The sequence below is a fragment of the Perca flavescens genome, chromosome 16, assembly GCF_004354835.1.
Source record: "Perca flavescens isolate YP-PL-M2 chromosome 16, PFLA_1.0, whole genome shotgun sequence".
Classification (NCBI taxonomy): domain Eukaryota; kingdom Metazoa; phylum Chordata; class Actinopteri; order Perciformes; family Percidae; genus Perca; species Perca flavescens.
In genome coordinates, this window is record NC_041346.1 from 5,656,834 (window position 1) to 5,674,764 (window position 17,931).

General features: G+C 40.0%; 1 protein-coding gene across 4 annotated transcripts in view; it reads left to right on the plus strand.

Annotated features, from left to right (window-relative positions):
• The window catches only part of wdr7 (WD repeat domain 7), a 163,261-nt gene that overhangs the window by 131,481 nt on the left and 13,849 nt on the right, over positions 1 to 17,931 (plus strand). For all 4 annotated transcript variants that reach the window (XM_028601996.1, XM_028601997.1, XM_028601998.1 and 1 more), the window contains 5 exons: positions 3,580 to 3,766; positions 11,501 to 11,618; positions 13,699 to 13,848; positions 14,112 to 14,194; positions 16,636 to 16,735. In XM_028601996.1, the coding sequence (XP_028457797.1) occupies positions 3,580 to 3,766; positions 11,501 to 11,618; positions 13,699 to 13,848; positions 14,112 to 14,194; positions 16,636 to 16,735 (638 nt within the window). The remainder of the gene's footprint in view (positions 1 to 3,579; positions 3,767 to 11,500; positions 11,619 to 13,698; positions 13,849 to 14,111; positions 14,195 to 16,635; positions 16,736 to 17,931) is intronic.

Here is a 17,931-nt window from a genome sequence, read left to right on the forward strand (position 1 = left end):
ACGCGTTTCAGTATTTTCTAACTGCCTTATCCTGTCTGAGGCTCTCGGCCTGAAGGCCATTGGTTCCTACTGAGAGTCTTTGTTTTTTAATATTTTCCCATATTGTGGCGGCTGTGGCTCAGTGGTAGAGCGGTGTGCATCGGAGTGTAAATGTGTGTGAATGATTATCTGATGAGCAGGTGGCACCTTGTACGGCAGCTTCGGCCACGGTGTATGAATGTGTGTGAATAATGAATGGTTCCTGTACTATGTAAAAGCGCTTTGAGTAGTCCTTGAGACTAGAAAAGCGCTATATAAAAACAGTCCATTTACATTCACAGTAGTTACCTTTATATGTAGCGATAAATTGAAACAACAAACAAAAATGAAAGATGGAGCAACACCAAGCATCCAATGTAAATAAGGTAGGCCTATATACTGTGACAAAAATTAGGTAGGATAATTACACAATGTTTTGAAAAAAACGATTTCCATTTGAGGACTTTGCCAAAGCAACTGAAAAAAGTCATTACAGACCACAAAATAAAAGTTACCACTTCTGGGTATTGAAACTCTAGTTTCTGCTTTCGTGGACAGAATTTTTCCCAGGGGACCAAACATGCATCCTATCAGTATAGTGTTAGACACAATTACTACAGTAAAAAAAGGTCCTATTTAAAGCAACTACAAAGAACTTTTATTTTTTGTTGATTTTGGCGGCCCCTTGCTATAAATACTTATAATACTACTTCTGTTTTGAACCAGCTGTTTGCAGGATGGTAATGTATCTGGTACCGTTCATACAGCTAAATGTAAGCCTACGACTAACACATTAGGTAGATAAGATATAGATTTTTTTTTGTCCCCATGGGGAAATTTTGCTTGGGCAATAGTAATACACACAGCAGCAATCGACTTAAAGCTTGCTCAGTAATAGTAATTTTGTCAATAAAGCTAAAGTTATCAACATGCCCTAGTAATGTTATAGCTTCATAATAATCGGCAAGATATATTGTAGCTTGGTAGCAAGGCTAACGTAAAATGTTACGTTATAAGCCAGTTAACTAGCTTTGTTTTAGCCACCAACGTGAATTCATAAGTTGAAATACCACGTCTTGCAATGTATTTCATACAAAAAATAGACATTACATACCTGCCTAGGGAAAAGAGGGACAATTGAGAATCGGTTTTAAATCCTTTCAAATCCTGCAATTCTCTCCATCTGTTAAATGACCAACTAAGGTTGACTCATGTTTTTGCCGTTATATTGTCCCTTTTAGCCTTTTTTTGTTCTTTCGTCAATTCTTTTCTTTTTCTGTTTATTGATTCTGCCCCAGTATCAGCCGTAACCACAAAATATAACGTCAAAAATAAAATTCTCTAAAGAAAAATCTCCTACTGCTTCCTTTTAAATGGCTAATAGTGATGTTTCCTTATGTAGGTAAATGACTGTAGAGGTATCAGTATTTTACCAGTTAAAACTCCTTGTAGTTAAAAATAATAATAATAAAAACTTTATTTGTATAGCACATTCAAAACAATACACATACACATATATACACATCATTGTAATAGTGAAAATAGAAGATGGGAAACTCCCAGGCTATTTGATACTAAATGGAATCCAACTAGTGCATTTCAAGAGAGTTAAGTGGAAAAAGCATACAGGAATGGTATAATGATTTGTACTAATACCGGTAACTGTGGAGGTCAAAATTCATTCAACCCTACATCACTGCAGATATTTTTAGTCCACTGTTTGTATGTATATTGATGTGTATAACAAAAACTTGAATGATTCAAGCGCTTACTGGTATTTGCTCACTATGTTGATCACCAGCTAAGGGTCAGAGTTCACCAACCTATCACTGATTCGGTCACAACACGCTAACAACACGCCCATCCTGCATGTTTGACTCTTTGTGTTTTTGCAAACAGCTACAACATAGCTGCTAACAATGTTAGCGCAGAGATGTCCATCTATGTCACCCATAACAACGTAGCAAAATGATGCTAACACAGTTAGCGCTCTAGCTGTCGTTGCCGGTATATATTATAACAGTCGTACCCAGCAATGCTAACATGGTTAGCCTCTAGCTATATCTTGCATAGCCCCATCCATATGCTGTGTCTGTGTAGATATAAACCAATAAGGAAGGGGGGTTTGCCATTTAAGGCGGGTTGATGATTAAATGCCAGGAGATCCAGATGATGACATTAGCTCTGTGTGTCTGGAGACTGGAGGACCTTAAGAGCCACCACAGAATTATAAATACTTATAGTAAATGATCTCTTTTATATAATATGTTTCTTCATATTAGGACTGTTTAGCATTTAAATTTCAAGTAAAAATACAATGAAACTGAAGCAGTAGAAGAAGAAAAGAGCCTTTCTGATAATAATATAGAGTCTCTGAGAAAAACTGTGCTACAGCAATACAACGCAGTTGCAGTCCAGAGTATTCTGCATGTACATCACTCACTTTGAATACATAAATAGAAGACCAGTTCATGTATGATAACTGAATTTATATGCATGGGATTTTCTGTTAACATTTCCAAAAGTTATACAAAACCTTGATTTTCCTCTAACTGACTTTTTGAAGCACTTTGTGAAGAAACTGCTAAAAGCTCTGCTGTGTGTGTGTGTGTGTGTGTGTGTGTGTGTGTGTGTGTGTGTGTGTGTGTGTGTGTGTGTGTGTGTGTGTGTGTGTGTGTGTGTGTGTGTGTGTGTGTGTGTGTGTGTGTGTGTGTGTGTGTGTGTGTGAGAGAGAGAGAAGGGGGTGGGGGTGTTTTCAGGAGCCTTAATGGTCAGTCTGTCCCCACAGAGACTGGCTCAAATGTCAGGTCAGCTAGGATGTGACCTCCATATGTGCGCTGTCTTTATCCTCTGTGTGTGTGTGTGTGTGTGTGTGTGTGTGTGTGTGTGTGTGTGTGTGTGTGTGTGTGTGTGTGTGTGTGTGTGTGTGTGTGTGTGTGTGTGTGTGTGTGTGTGTGTGTGTGTGTGTGTGTGTGTGCGCGTGTGTACCAGAACCTCATTTGAAATATTAGGATGTGTTTTTTTTTTGTTTTTTTTGTTTATAAGAAGTTATGATTTCTTCATGGAAATTGGATGTTTACAGTCAGGTTGCTGCAGTGAGCAGGGCTGTGACTTGTTGATACGGTCAGGTTTTTAACCATAATCTGTTAAAATACTTCAAAGTTTTGAGAATGCAAAATAGGCTAACCCTCTGGTGCATTTACATTTGTGGTAGTGTTCAATGTGCACTGTCCAATATAATTAAACACATAATTGCAGATTTAATGTCCTATTTCAGAAAAGATCATGAAAATGGAAATTAAGAGGCGTGATGGTGGCTGATACAATCGCAGTGTTTCAGATTTGAATTTATCCTTCTTCATCACATTTATATTCTATTTTGGTCCTAATATAATTCACTCCTGCAACATAAGGAGACAAAGAAATTGTGAAATGAAATGAAACATAAAATGTGCTGTAGCATTAGATTCAACATCCAACAGTGCTACAACGTACAGAGTAACATCAAGCTCCCGACTCTATTTGACTTAACACTGATTCTACCGTTTCTACCGTTTGAAGGTAAGGCGCTGACCTTCCTGCTATTGCAGCCCCCCAGCCCCAAGCTGCCTCCCCACAGCACCATCCGCCGCACCGCCATCGATCTGATTGGCCGAGGCTTCACCGTGTGGGAGCCGTATATGGACGTGTCAGCGGTGCTCATGGGGCTGCTGGAGCTCTGTGCTGATGCCGAGAAGCAGCTGGCCAAGTGAGTCCACGGCCGCAACACACACAAAGTCAAATGTTGTTCATAAATTACTAAACATTATCTATTCAAAATTCTGAAATAGATAAACACTGTACATAAATATATAAAGTAAGAGGACCTGAGGAAATGTATGGTAGAAATCTGAATTTTGTAGGTGGAAGTAAACAAACAGTGGCATCTCTATACACTACCCAATATTTTGTAATGTGTGTAGAAAGTTTTCCTTTTAACTGCCAAGAAATACTGTATGTCCAAGAAATCCTGCAGGGTGTGCTATATGTTGAAATATAGTCATCAAATGCCACTTAAACAATAAGAAAGAGCTTGAGAAATGACTTGAGACACTGTGTATCACAGCGGTTCTGTATTCTCAGTTGCTGTTCAAGAACTGATTGGTTTATTTATTGTTAGTGTCCGTCTGTTCGACTGCTCAGTCTTCCCTCTCAGATTCCAGAGTACAGACAACAGCCTGCCTATAGATACAAATATAAGCACACGCACACACACACACACACAGAAACGCATTATACAGCCGACACACTGAGATATGGAAGCCAGGCTGTAATCTGATTGCAGGGCATTATGATGATGTAACGATGTCTGCGTTGCTCAGACATGTTAGTCCTCTGTCTGTGTGCATGTGTGTTTGTTTGTGTTCATGTGGTATCATGAAACCAGCCAAACTAGTGCTCAGATTGTTAATTAATGTCCTGCTCCTTAGAGTGTGAACCCTTTAGATTTTTGTCCTTTCCTAAACTAAAGATAGAGAGATATGTTTATGTGCTGACAGAGAACCCAGGCACAAGCCAGTCGGCAGCCTAGACCGGTGTCGACACAACTGTAATCATAGCCTACCTATCGCCCATATTCCAATTTGTTCTGTGGGATGTCTGTGTAAGGGCAGACTTTAGGTTGATTTATCTGATCATATATGACTTATATCAGTCACTGTAACTGTGACTGCCAGTTTGACTTGAAGTTGGTGTTAGACCACAGATGTTGACAGCAGCAGTCTGCTTTGCCTCCTGGACCATAAACATCACATCCAGCAGAGAGCAGGTCAAAGGTTATGGCTGCCTTCAAACAGTCCTAGTGAGGTTTTGGTTAAGCTAATGCAGCATTTTGTATGAGGTCAGAGGTCACAGAGAAAGTAATTCAGTCGCATCTTCTCATGTTTGGTACAAAGAAGTGTGTGTGTGTGTTGTGTGTTGTGTCTTCCTCTCTGCTAAAATCTAACTGGCCAACATAAGTTGATCCTATTAGGGCTGAAACTCGAGCTGGGTCAGTCCGGTTAAATGAGTATAAATATGTCTGCTGCCACTGTGTGGTGTGTGTGTAGAAGAGTAAACAACACAATCCAATGTTAGTGGAACAGAAAGTGAGGAGAATTTGAACGGACACAGACTTAAAGATTCTCACAAAATAGAGAACATAAAGAACAGTCTGGACACATTGGAGTTGGGAGTTGCATACAGTAAGTTCTGTTAAAAACAATTGGTGGTGGATTTGTTTGACCATTCATCATCCATCTGTGTAATTCCACCTGAAATACTACACAATTACTACAACTAACAATAATAATGGCAATAATGTTAAAATCAATGTTTAGTTTAGGAATAGTGAGGAGTACTGGTTACATTAAATCATCAATTGATAATGTTGATAAACTGATTGGGGTGGCTTTGTTTATTTTTAAATGAATTACTTATAAAAGTTATGTCAGTTGATTATAATGATCACGCATTAGTCAGAGATGACTCACACAGCTTTATTAAGTAGTATTTTAGGGGCACCACAGCAAAGTCAATGGAAAGATGCGAGTGATCTTTGATTCAGTATTAAAAATGTCGATAAAACATGTAAGTAAAAACATACTTCATGTCTATTTTCACACAATTGTGATTGGTTTAAAGAAATGCAAACAACCGAGAGCGTTTTACTATCCTATCTAGTCATACCTTACCCCACAGCACTGTGGATCGGGCAAGGCGAGACAAAGCACCCAGTGAATTAGTCAGTAATCCAGTTATTTAATTGGTCAGTCAACTATCTGATGTGTCAGTATCCCAGCCAGCCAGTAAACCATCCAGTCAGTAAATAACTGAGAAAACCCATCATCCGATAAACCTTTTATCAAACCAACCAGTAAGAGTCCATCAGTGAATAAGTAATCTCTATAAACTGATGTCTGCATAGGAATGCAGAATCTGTAGGCACCGGGACAAGATTTTGGTATCGTAAGCGTTCTGGTTTCAATTCAATTCAATTTTATTTATAGTATCAAATCATAACACGAGTTATCTCGAGACACTTTACAGATAGAGTAGGTCTAGACCACACTCTATAATTTACAAAGCCCCAATAATTCCAACAATTACAGTAATTCCCTCAAGAGCAAGCAGTGCAACAGTGGCGAGGAAAAACTCCCTCTTGGGAAGAAACCTCGGATAGACCCAGGCTCTTGGTAGGCGGTGTCAGACGGTGCCGGTTATGGCTGCGATGAACAGGGGCAATAATAGTCACATTAATATTGGAACAGTGACTTCAAATGGTAGTCGTAGTAGTTCATGTCATGTGCGCTGCAGAGCGTTACAGGATGTAGCGTGGCCCAGCAGAGCATGGATGGACGTAGCAGGACGCAGCAGGGTTCAGCAGGACGTAGCATGACATTGCAGGGCAACGCAGAGCTTAGCAGGGAGTGCAGCAGGACCACAGCGACAGCTGCAACCAAGATCTTGGTGCCAACGTTCTCCAAGGAAATACACTGGGTGAAAAAACATAAGGACTCCGGGGAGTAAACTCCCCAGAAGCTAGGATTAGTAACAAGCATTTCTGGGACGGGATACACACAAATGGTAATAGAAAGGGAGAGGAGAGAGCAGCTCAGTGTGTCAAAGGAAGGAGTTTCCATTTGTAGTCGAAGTAATATTGACTACTGACCAATCACATTTGAGCGGGCTTTGGTTACATGCAGGTAAACAGTCCTTTGAAGTAAAAAAGGTGGAACGCATTGGCCGAAATGCAATCTCAAAACTTGGCCCGGATATCCACTGGCTACGCATGTCGTTGCCTCTAGAGGCTGAATTGTCTGACCGATAGTTGATCCAAGATCAGTCAATTAGTGTCCCAGTCAGTTAGTCCATTTTAAAACCAGCCAGGGAATAAGTAACTAAACCAGTCAGTCAGGAAACCATCCAATTACCCAACTAAGCAAACTAGTTCAATCTGCTAGTCCATAAGTGTCCCACTCAATAAATCCATTCTTAGTCCAGTAAGTAAGGCCGGTTACATGCTTCTTGCACTGGGCTCTACAAACGCATGCACCTGCAAACCTCTGCAATAACATGAATGCGGCTGTCACACAAACCCATCGCATCCCTCTTAAAATGAAAATAATTGGCCATGCTGACTGTGCATTATTCCTTGTTGATGATTAGCTCGTTTGTCTTTGGTACCCTATCTCCGTTTGGGATAACAGATTGTTCCCAAAGAAAAACTTAGGGCCACGGCTGTGTGCTGCTCTTTATTGGTGGTGGGGAACCAGACGTACATGAATTTCAGTGTAAACCGACAATAAAGTTGTATCATATCGTAGAACCGAAAAATACTATTACACTGATAACCCTTCCGATAAAGCATAAATCTCCCTTTATGTCACCTGTCCAAGCAAGTTTTTAAGTGTGGATTCTCATTTGCATAATTATGGTGCGCCAAGCATTACTGCCCATTTAGGCATTATCGGATGTAATTTGGTATCTGACAGTAGGTGACCACAAACTGGTGAGAACCACAGTTGCAGTGGATGTTTTCTTCCCCAATGACCACAAGCGACCACAATAAGCCCATTCCACACTTGAAAACAAACTGCGACAAGTGACACAAAGGTGATGTTAAAGGTGAGTTATTCAATCATAAAAGCCAATGTGTTTATAATACAGGAACAACAACAAAGCAAGTACAAAACACACATACTGTAAATGGCACAACGCATTCTCATGAGCAGGTTTGTATGATAAACTGTGAGCCGGGTACCGGTCATTGTGAGGTGACGGCCGTGACAACCTGAATGCCAACATCCTGCTTTTTTTTTTTTACTTTAACAGCAACCTCACCGTGTGCTGCATTCAGGTTTCTCCACAGCGCTCACTGCGGTCTTAGAGAGCAATGGCAATTCCCGCAAGTACGACCGTTAGTGGGAATAATTTTTGCGGACAGTGTGCACGCAGCCGTAGAGCAGATGGCGAGTGGGTTGCCACAGGCACCATACTGAGTCATTGAACCATTGAGGGTCAAGCCAGCCATTGAACCAGTCAGTAAAAAAACACATCCAGTTACTTTGTCAGAAACTCTGACAAAACCAGTTAGTCAATAATATCCCAGTTAGTTTAACACAGTGACGTGGAATAAAACCTGTGTTAGTGGTCTCTCCGCACTTCAGCTGGCCTTCCATCATGACGCAGGTCGGATCCTGCCTGGCTTTGGCGAAGTGGCATGTTTGTCCAGAATGGATATCTATTCAATTATACCAGCTTTTATTAATTTTACCTAATTTTCACCTTGCTATTATTTTATATTTCTTTTAAAAAATACATTCTTGGTGTATCTTAAAATTGTTTCCATTATTAATCAACCTGTTTTTGTTACTAGTATTTGTATCTTCGTCTCTTTTTCTTTTTCTAATTGTATTGTTTTTTTGCTTATTGTGTGTCCTATTTTTAATACCCGTGCTATTGATTTGTTTCTTTTGTACAGCTTGAGTGCACCGACCACTTCGGTAAACCTCTTATACTTCCCATGTGTGCATCCCGCGGTAATGAAAGAAACAACAACACTGTATCGCACTCTATGCTATTTACGTACTGCGTAGTAGCCCACTGACCCTGTTGTTGTGACTTGAGGAAAAGAGCATGTGAGACAAATTTAAACATGAGGTGCCAAATGATCTGCATTTTGTTGTAGTTAAGTTGTAGTTTTTTTTTTTGTGCATTTCTACAGCACCCCTGACAAAGCCAGACAGCACACCGGTTGAAAGAAGCTAGTATAAATGAGCACACCAGCCAGTAAACCGATTATGAAACCAGTCAGTAAACATGTTGGTTACTAAACCATCCAGTCATTCATATACAGTCTAGTTTTTTTGCAGCAGTGACTCTCAACATGTGATCGAGGTTATTCAGTCCTCCCTCACACACACACAGAAATCAATACTTCCAATCCTCACTGTGTGTATGTGTGTGACTCAGTATTGATTGGATAATGTCAGCGTGATACTGGCTGTGAATGCAGTCACGTTGTCAGATTCACACACTGAACAATTAACAACAAGTGAACAGTAATAAATTGCACATGACATGTGTACCTAAAGCATGCAGCTCATTCTCATGAACTGGTTTGTATGGCATTGTACAAAACGTTATTCACAACAATACTTAGGATATCTTACGAAATCACGGCTGATTACGCAATGGTTACTGTAACCTGTCACGTGACAGGTTTAACCACAAAAAGGTCTCTGTGATGCTGGTTCAAGTCACCGGGCACCAAAACGACTAGTTCAAATTATAAAAAAGTTTGTAGTTTGGGTTAAAACACCGATCCCCTTAAGTTGTGCTTCCAGGACTCAAACGCCCGTTTAACTCCGCTCCTACGTTTGAATGTCTTGTGTTTTGGTAACCACCCATCCACCCTGACAACCTCCCTACGCAAATTTTTGTCGTCTTAAACTAGGTGCTCCGGTCAAAAGTAAAACAGCCACTAGCAGTCGCTGCCCTACAGCGGCAGTCAATGTGGGGCATACAGTAATAAATGTGGAATACAAACAAATTACATTGCATTACTTTTTGTAGTTTTATGTACAAATGGCCTAATTAGTGGCCACATATAGTTTTAGCTTCTAATTATTATTTTTTTTATTATTAATGACAATGACTGTGTGTGTGTGTGTGTGTTACGACTGTAATAATAACCCTGATTATTTTATTACACATTCTAAACGTTGGTTATTAACCTCAGTGATTCTCAGTACAATTAGCTCCCTGCACTCCTGCTGCCTTACATCAACATTGTGACGGTTTCCAATTACAGCCACCCCTCTAAATGAAATTAAACATTTCAATATTGCTGATATATTGCCAATATATTACCAACATTAATTACAGGTGCTGCAGCTTGTGATGTGTAATCAGAGGAGATGAATTGTTCAGGTCGGCCGTCCGTCCACCAATCAGTCCCTCTCTCTCCTTCCTCCATCTTTCTTTCTTTCTCTCTCTCTCTCTCTCTCTCTCTCTCTCTCTCTCTTTCTCTCTCTCCCCGGAGTCATTTCTTAACAAGGTGGCCTTTCTCGCCTCTCCTCTCTTTCCCTCTCTCTTACACATACACACACACACACACACACACACACACACACACACACACACACACACACACACACACACACACACACTCTCTCTCTCTCTCTCTCTCTCTCTCTCTCTCTCTCTCTCTCTCTCTCTCTCTCTCTCTCTCAGAGGGGTGTGTGGCCAGCTGTTAGGGTGTGTGTGTCTAATTCCTGTTGCATTGTGGGAGTCCATTATGCCGTCGTCTGGTGAATGGCTCCCATTGACTTGGCCTTGACATTATAAGCTGCCTGCTAATCTCTTCACTCCATTTATACGTAAGGCTCGATCTCTCTGCCGCTTCTCTCAGTTAATCTCATTTTCTTCCGCTCTTTATAAAATTGTCTATTTAAATGTGTCTCTCCCTCTTCAGATCATTATAAAAATCTCTCTATAAAGGAAACTGCTCATGATATTCTCTATTTCTCTTATTGTCAACAGATCCCATGAAAAGACCAAAACCAACAATGAATGTATCTACTAACAAGTACCTTCTTCCTCTGTGCCATAGAGCTAAATTATTGTTGCAATGGAGACCTATTCCTTCATAACTATGAACACACACACTGTATCTTATTTTGACTCAATCCCACATACACCATCCTGCTGCCACAAATATTCACTAGAGCACCAAATCTGGATTAATCCACAGCTTAAAATTGTCCACCAAAATGCAGTATTTACCAGAGGTGTTAACTTTGTACTTTGACTTTAACACCAGTGATTTGTGACTTCACTAGGACTTTAGCCATTTGAGTGGAATGACTTAATATCCTCCTTCAACCAAATATTATCAATTATGTTTGATAAATGCAGCAAAGCAATCCAGCGGCAGCCAATCAGGTTGCACGAGAGAGTGATGTGCATTTGGTAGTTCAGACAAGCAGACAGACAACAGATGATACTTCTTCATATCCCATCCAGATGTTAAGACTGTGCTCAACAAAAAACAGCTCAGAAGTTACAGATAACATACTAAGGCACACCTGAGCAGTTTTATTTATTTGGAAGTAATGAACGCACTTTTAAAAGTCTTCAGTATTTCTGTAAATGTATTGTTGCTGTTTACTATTTTTAAACGGGATTACCTTTCTTGAAAACAAAGTGTAGGACTTGGACTTGACTGGGAAACTCGTAGTCTAGACTTGAGACTAACCTGTGACTTGCAAAATAACTACTTTATCCTACCTCTGCTTACCTCTTTTTTGTGAGCTGTTTTAAAGACATATTTTGCAATTTTCTAAAACCAAACCTGCATCTCTGTCCCCCTTTCTTGTTCCGTCTCTCCTAACTTAAATCTTTGCTTTCCATGTTGATTTGTCATAAAAAAAATATGTGTTCTCTCTCTCTCTCTCCACAGTGTTACCATGGGTCTGCCCCTCAACCCGCCGGCAGATTCCGCTCGCTCAGCCCGCCATGCCCTCTCTCTTATCGCTACTGCTCGACCACCGGCTTTCATCACCACCATTGCAAGAGAGGTGAGACTAATCGGTTAAAACTACTTCACAAACATCAAAAACAACAGCTTCAAATAATCATCAGGCACCATATACTTGTTTTTACATATAATGTGTTGCTGTAACCTAACCCTGTTTTTTTGTACAAAGTTGCCTCTTTTGGTTTTGCCCGGTGTTTTCATGCTGACTGTGGTGGAGGGATAGTAACAAGAAGAGGGAATTTTATACTAAAAAGAATAAAACTTTGGAAGATACCCACTTGATTTGTCTAACCCATACTGCTAAAGCCACAAGCCACAAATTAATTTAACTTTGTAATGTCATTTTGCTACTCTTGTTCTTAAAATGGACTGTGGATTTTATACTTAGCTTGGAAGCAGATTAAAGTGAGAGTTTCCGATTTTCCGATTTTTTTTTTATCTGGGGTTGTGTTGTACTGGGGTTGCATGAGGTACTTATCCATAGTCAGTATATTACCTACAGTTGATGGAGGCTGGCACGCCCCCAGTTTGGAGAAACATGCAGGAGTACTGGCTTGGAACCAACAATGTACTGCTGTGGACAGGGGCACATAGCAAAAACGTAATTTAGCCACCTAAAATAAGGACCACCTAAAAACATAAATATCAGTTTAAGTGTATGCTATGTTTACAATTTTATTTTTACCACTTTACCTTGCTGTCAGACAGCTCTTTTTGTTGGAAAACTGAAGCCGATTCAAAACCACCAGACTCCTTTGAAAAACAGTAATTTTACCTCGCAAAACACGGGAGCTGCTGGTTTACCGCTGCTTCGATTGGTTAGCTTGTTGGTGTTATTATAAAAGGAGTCTGGTGGCTTGGAAGAGGATATAACCGCTGCAGTTCCCCGTCAGAAAGGACTGTCTGGTCGCATGGTAAAGCGGTGAAAATATTACCAATATAGCCTACACTTTAACTGGTATTGCTTTTTTTAGGTGGCTAAAATACATTTTGCTGTGTGACCCCATCCACAGCAGTACATTGTTATTAGTGTTGGGCAAGTTACTTCCAAAATGTAATACATTATAGATTACTAGTTACTGTCATTTGAGCGAAATTAGTTATATTACAATATTAATGTTTCTGGATTGTAATGCTTTACAGTACTTTTGCGTTCCTTTGAGTTACTTTCACCAAAATAACCGCAGAAGTATGACTTGGCTTGTGAATTACATCACAGGACTTAAAGTCTCATCATCATTTATATATAATATTTTGTATTATTAATTTGAATCTGCAAAGTACGCTAACTAAAGCTATAAAAATAGTGATGTAAAACAGAGGCCGTTACTTGACTCTGAATTGTAGTGTAGTAGAACTATAAAGGGTATCACTTTACTTGAAGGTATCTACATAAGAGTGACATGACACTGTCATGAACACATGACACTGTCATGACACATGAACCCTAACCATAACTTGTCATGACAAAAACCGAATGACAAAGAAGTGTTATGTCATAAACGTTTATGACTTGTTTATTATGTTTGACACGTTCATGACAGTGTCATGTCACTCTTATGTAGATGTGTAACCCTATAAAGTAGGAGAAAATGCAAATACTCAATAGTATAGTAAGGCTACTTTCCACTGCTGATAAAATGTAATGCTATTAGTGTAACAAGCCTTAACATTATTCTCGACATGTTTATATCTGACACGGCTGTCCACTGACGTACCGTTACCTGTTAAGCGACAGATGTCCGTAGCCTACCATCTCTGGTTCTGGCTCTGACCAAGGGAACAGAGACAGGACAGCACCTCGCTTCAACGCGCAATAACTCCATCTCGCAAATATATCCGTCTCTGCAGTCATATCAACCATCGAATTCCAGCAACAGGAAATAACACTCCCAAACTTTTTTTCCTCTGGCGAAATGTTTCATGATGTTTGTGAATTCTTAAAAAACAAAACGCCACTAAATGTCGGGATAAAATGCATTGTAACTCACATTACTGAGATTGTAATGGGTATAACACAACGAAATTGTTTGAGTAATGTGTTTCTCTTTGTGTCATGTCTCTCATATATATATGTTTTCTCCAGTAATAACAGATATATACATCTGTTTGTTTTCCAGGTTCATCGGTACAATGCAGCTCAGGCGAACTCTCAGTCGCAGCAGAACGTTCACACCACCACTCTGGCCAGAGCCAAGACTGAGATACTGCGAGTGATTGACATCCTGATAGAGAAAATGCCTGGCGACGTTGTGGATCTGTTGGTCGAGGTAAACTTCATTACATATGACATGTTATACTACTAATTATGAAGATGGCATTCTCCACAATCCCAGTAAAATCAATCCACTTGCATATTTGGCTTTTAGAAACAGTTACCAACATATGTCAAAAATGTTGAATTCATTTTTGATAACTACAATACAAAATTTCAAAAAACAACGTTATGGGAAGTATCATCACCCCCTTCTATTCATCCTCTCTCTCCTCCTCGTCTTCTTCTCTTTTCCCCTCTTCACCTCCTCTTCTTCAGGTGATGGATATCATCATGTACTGTATTGAAGGGTCTCTGGTGAAGAAGAAAGGACTGCAGGAGTGTTTCCCTGCTATTTGCAAGTAAGTGTGTGTCTATGGCCCAACAAGCCCCAGGGGCGGGCCCAGAAGGGGGGCCTAATCCATTGGGCTAGAGTGCTTTCAATCTGACAATTGTGATTCCATTGGATCAGAGTACTGTTACTTGGCTGCCTGTTCTGCCAATTTTTCCAGCTCTTGTCACATGAGCAACTAATGTTTCCATGATGATTATCCAACATTCTGATACCATTGAACCAGCACTGGAATTGTTTTTTTTTTAAGTGGCAGACTGAGCCTATAGAAAATGTGTATTGTATTTGGATATACAATTTGTTTAAAAAGAAAACAGGTGAAATTAATAATGATTATTTTGATTTATTTAGCAGAATTACATTGTGTTGTTCTATCCTATATATCCTACCCCCCTTTTCTTGGCCTGACACTTACTAGATGTAAGCTGACTACTGTGTTGAGTTTCAAAACTAAAATGAGAGACTAGGAAAAATATGGGGATTTAATCTCCCATGACTCCATTCCCAGTAGCATTACCATGCCTACCTTTCTGCTAAGCAAAGATCTTGAACTATTTATGTGTGGAAAAACAATGGAATATATTCCTTGGTGCTGCCTGCTTTCATGTTGTGCAGGTCCAATGAGTTTAACAAAAACAAAGCAACATTTTCAAGAAACTAAACATGCCAATCTTTGACTGATCCTGGTTCCAAGCTAAGCCTTTGCCCAAGCCAGAGCCACAAGGGAAGCTTCTGTTTGGGCACCCCTTACTGGCTGTCAGAAAGAGACATCAGCAAAAGGCTGACCCCTTTCTTAAATATCCTCAATAAAGTGATCACTCTGAACATGGTGAGCACCAGCAGCAACTACTTCTCTAGGCAGGGGAGCAGCAGCAGCCAAGAAGCCAGCCTTGTGCTAAGGAATCACTGACAGAACTATGTGGGAAGCGGCATGTGGTTATGTTAATTAAGGCCTCTTGGTTTGTGGCCAGCTCTAGCTCTTTGCTGCCCATAAATATGATTACTGGAACATACCCAATGTGATATTTTCAACTAGACATTGTTTGATTAAACCTCATACAAAAAAAGGCCTTTGCCCAAATCAGAGCCACAAGTGAAGCTCTGACCCACTGGAGCTATCTTCTTTGGAATCCCCTACTGGCTGTTAGAAAGACATGTCAGCAAAAGTAAATACCGCTGGACTCTTTTTAGGCCGGATGTCCGCTACCTTCCGCTTTCTTTGTGTTGGCATTCTAAACTCCGGCCCATTTATGAGGACTATGGTTAACTGCTCCTCAGATCTCTGCAGAGTAAATCCAGACAGTTAGCTAGACTATCTGTCCAATCTAAGTTTTCTAAAACAACTTTTCAACGTACACGTTCCAACAAAACAATTTCCTTTCCGAGGCTATTTTGCAGAGGCACCGTCATTGGGTCTAGGGCTTAGCGCCGCCCAAGACGATTGTGATTGGTTTAAAGAAATGCCAATAAACCAGAGCACGTTTTTCTCTCATCCCAGAATGCTGTGTGGACTAGCCAGACCCTCCTCCGCAGCGCTGTGGAGGAAGGTCTGGCAATGCTAGCAGAGCAAAAGGTTAACCCAGGGTTCTCAGGATAATCGGCTAGGCATAAACACGTTTGAACATAAATTGTTCACCAATTTCAAGCATGCTGATGTCATGAGAAAAGAAAAATCACCTGTTGTGTTGATGGTCTGGGAATGCTCTGAAAGACATAGTTTGAGCAATATGTTGGCAAACGTGTTCACACCTTTTCAGAACAGCCACACTCAAAGGCGGTGGGAAATGATTAGATTATGTTGCGTTAGCATACAGCTACTTAATAGTTCAAAGTATGCTAACATTACATCACAGGGATTTCTCTAAAATACGTTTACCTCATTATTGTTTTGGCCATGTTTAACATGAAAATCCAACATTATAACATTGGAGATATCACAGAAAATACGGTAAAGCATAATATGTCCACTTTCCACTGTTGGTACTCGTAGGAATCCTTTTGGGCCACAGGGGACTAAAAGGAGGGCAGCACCTGGGATTGTTGTGCAAAATTATATTAGGCCATAAGCTTTGACATCCCCTAATAGTTGTTCTTACTTGGTTTTTTTCTTCTTGGTTTGTCTTCAAATCATGACCTTTTTTTTAGTAGATTTGTCTATTTTCCATGCAGTGTGGACTTTTGCAACCCATTTAAAATCAAGTTTTTCACTTTGCTAATTAACAGTAGGGGTTTGTACAGAATGTACATTTTAAGATGTCAGTTTATTTCTATGCAATCATATTTTCTACTACTACTTAGCGGTTTCTTGGGGTTTTAGTTTTATGGGAACAAATGGTAACACAGCGTAATTGTTAATTCTTTGTTTTTGAAATCTTCCTGTTTCTTTCTTCTAGATGATGCCCAGTTGAATGTTAATGTGTTAACTTGGGTTTTATTTGTCCACTTGTTCAGGTTCTACATGGTCGGTTACTGTGACCGCAGTCACCGCATCGCTGTTGGAGCTCGCCAGGGTTCAGTGGCCCTCTACGATGTCCGTACCGGAAAATGCCAGGTACATTAAAACCTCTACACCACTCATCTAAATAGTTCTGTTTGCAGGGGCGATTCTAGGATCTGACATTTGGGGGGGCTCATTAGGGGAATGAGCAGTTGATAGCAGTTAAGCTAGGGGGCTCTGGGGGCATGCCCCCGAAAGATTTTTTTTTTTTTAAACACTTAAATCATGACTTCTGGTGAGTTTTGGGGAAATAAATTTTGACAGATTGAGACACGCAATTATGACAACCTATCAACAGATTCAAGGCATCTGCTGTCAAAAAAGATGGCAACTACAAATCATGATTATTGCAGGACATACTCAAGGGTGTCGGACTGGGGGGAAAAAAGGGGACTGAGTACCCAGGGCCCTTGTGTGACGAGGGCCCAAAATATGCTAGAATGAATAGCTGTGGATGCAGGGAAGGGCCCATAGAAAATGCCTTTCTAGAGGGCCCAGAATTTTGAGCTACGCCCCTGAACTTTTTCATTTACATCATTGATAGAAACTGATATGATTATACAGCTAAATGATGAATAATCTAATCTAGTAATGTCTCTAAACCAGATGGGGAAAATGCAACATCTCTTTTTCTTAAGAGCCTGGGCCTGATAATAAAAGCATTTACTCTAATACAACAACTACATTATATGATAAGTAAGACATCAATAAATCTGAGAAGACCAACTTTAATGATGAGTCACAAAACAATATTATGCATATATATACAGGAAATAAATCAGAGGCCAATGAATAATATGCATCATATGTATATAGCAAAACTTAAAGAGGGAAGAAAACTAGTCCTCCATGTAAATAGAATGTGAGTGGAATATTTTAAGTGTTTTAAGTGTTTTTGCCCGTACAATATATGTCCACTTTCTCACCAGGTTCTTCCAGGTCCCTCTCTTTGTCCTCTCTCTCTCCATCCTGCTCTCTCTCTCTATCTCCCTCCCTTCATGTATCACTGACAATCACATACAAAACATTTTGTAATCAACTAGAAAATCTAATTATTGATTTTTCATTTGCATTGACAGTTAAAAATAAGAAAATGTCTGGTAGGGAGGTAACTGCAGTGGTGGCGCTAGGCTATTTCTAGCGGTGCTCAAGCCGTTATGGTGGGCTATTAATATAACACTTTAAAAACTCGTAGGCTACTCCTAAGCTACATTTGCCTACAGTTAGCAATTTTGTCTTAACGTTGCACA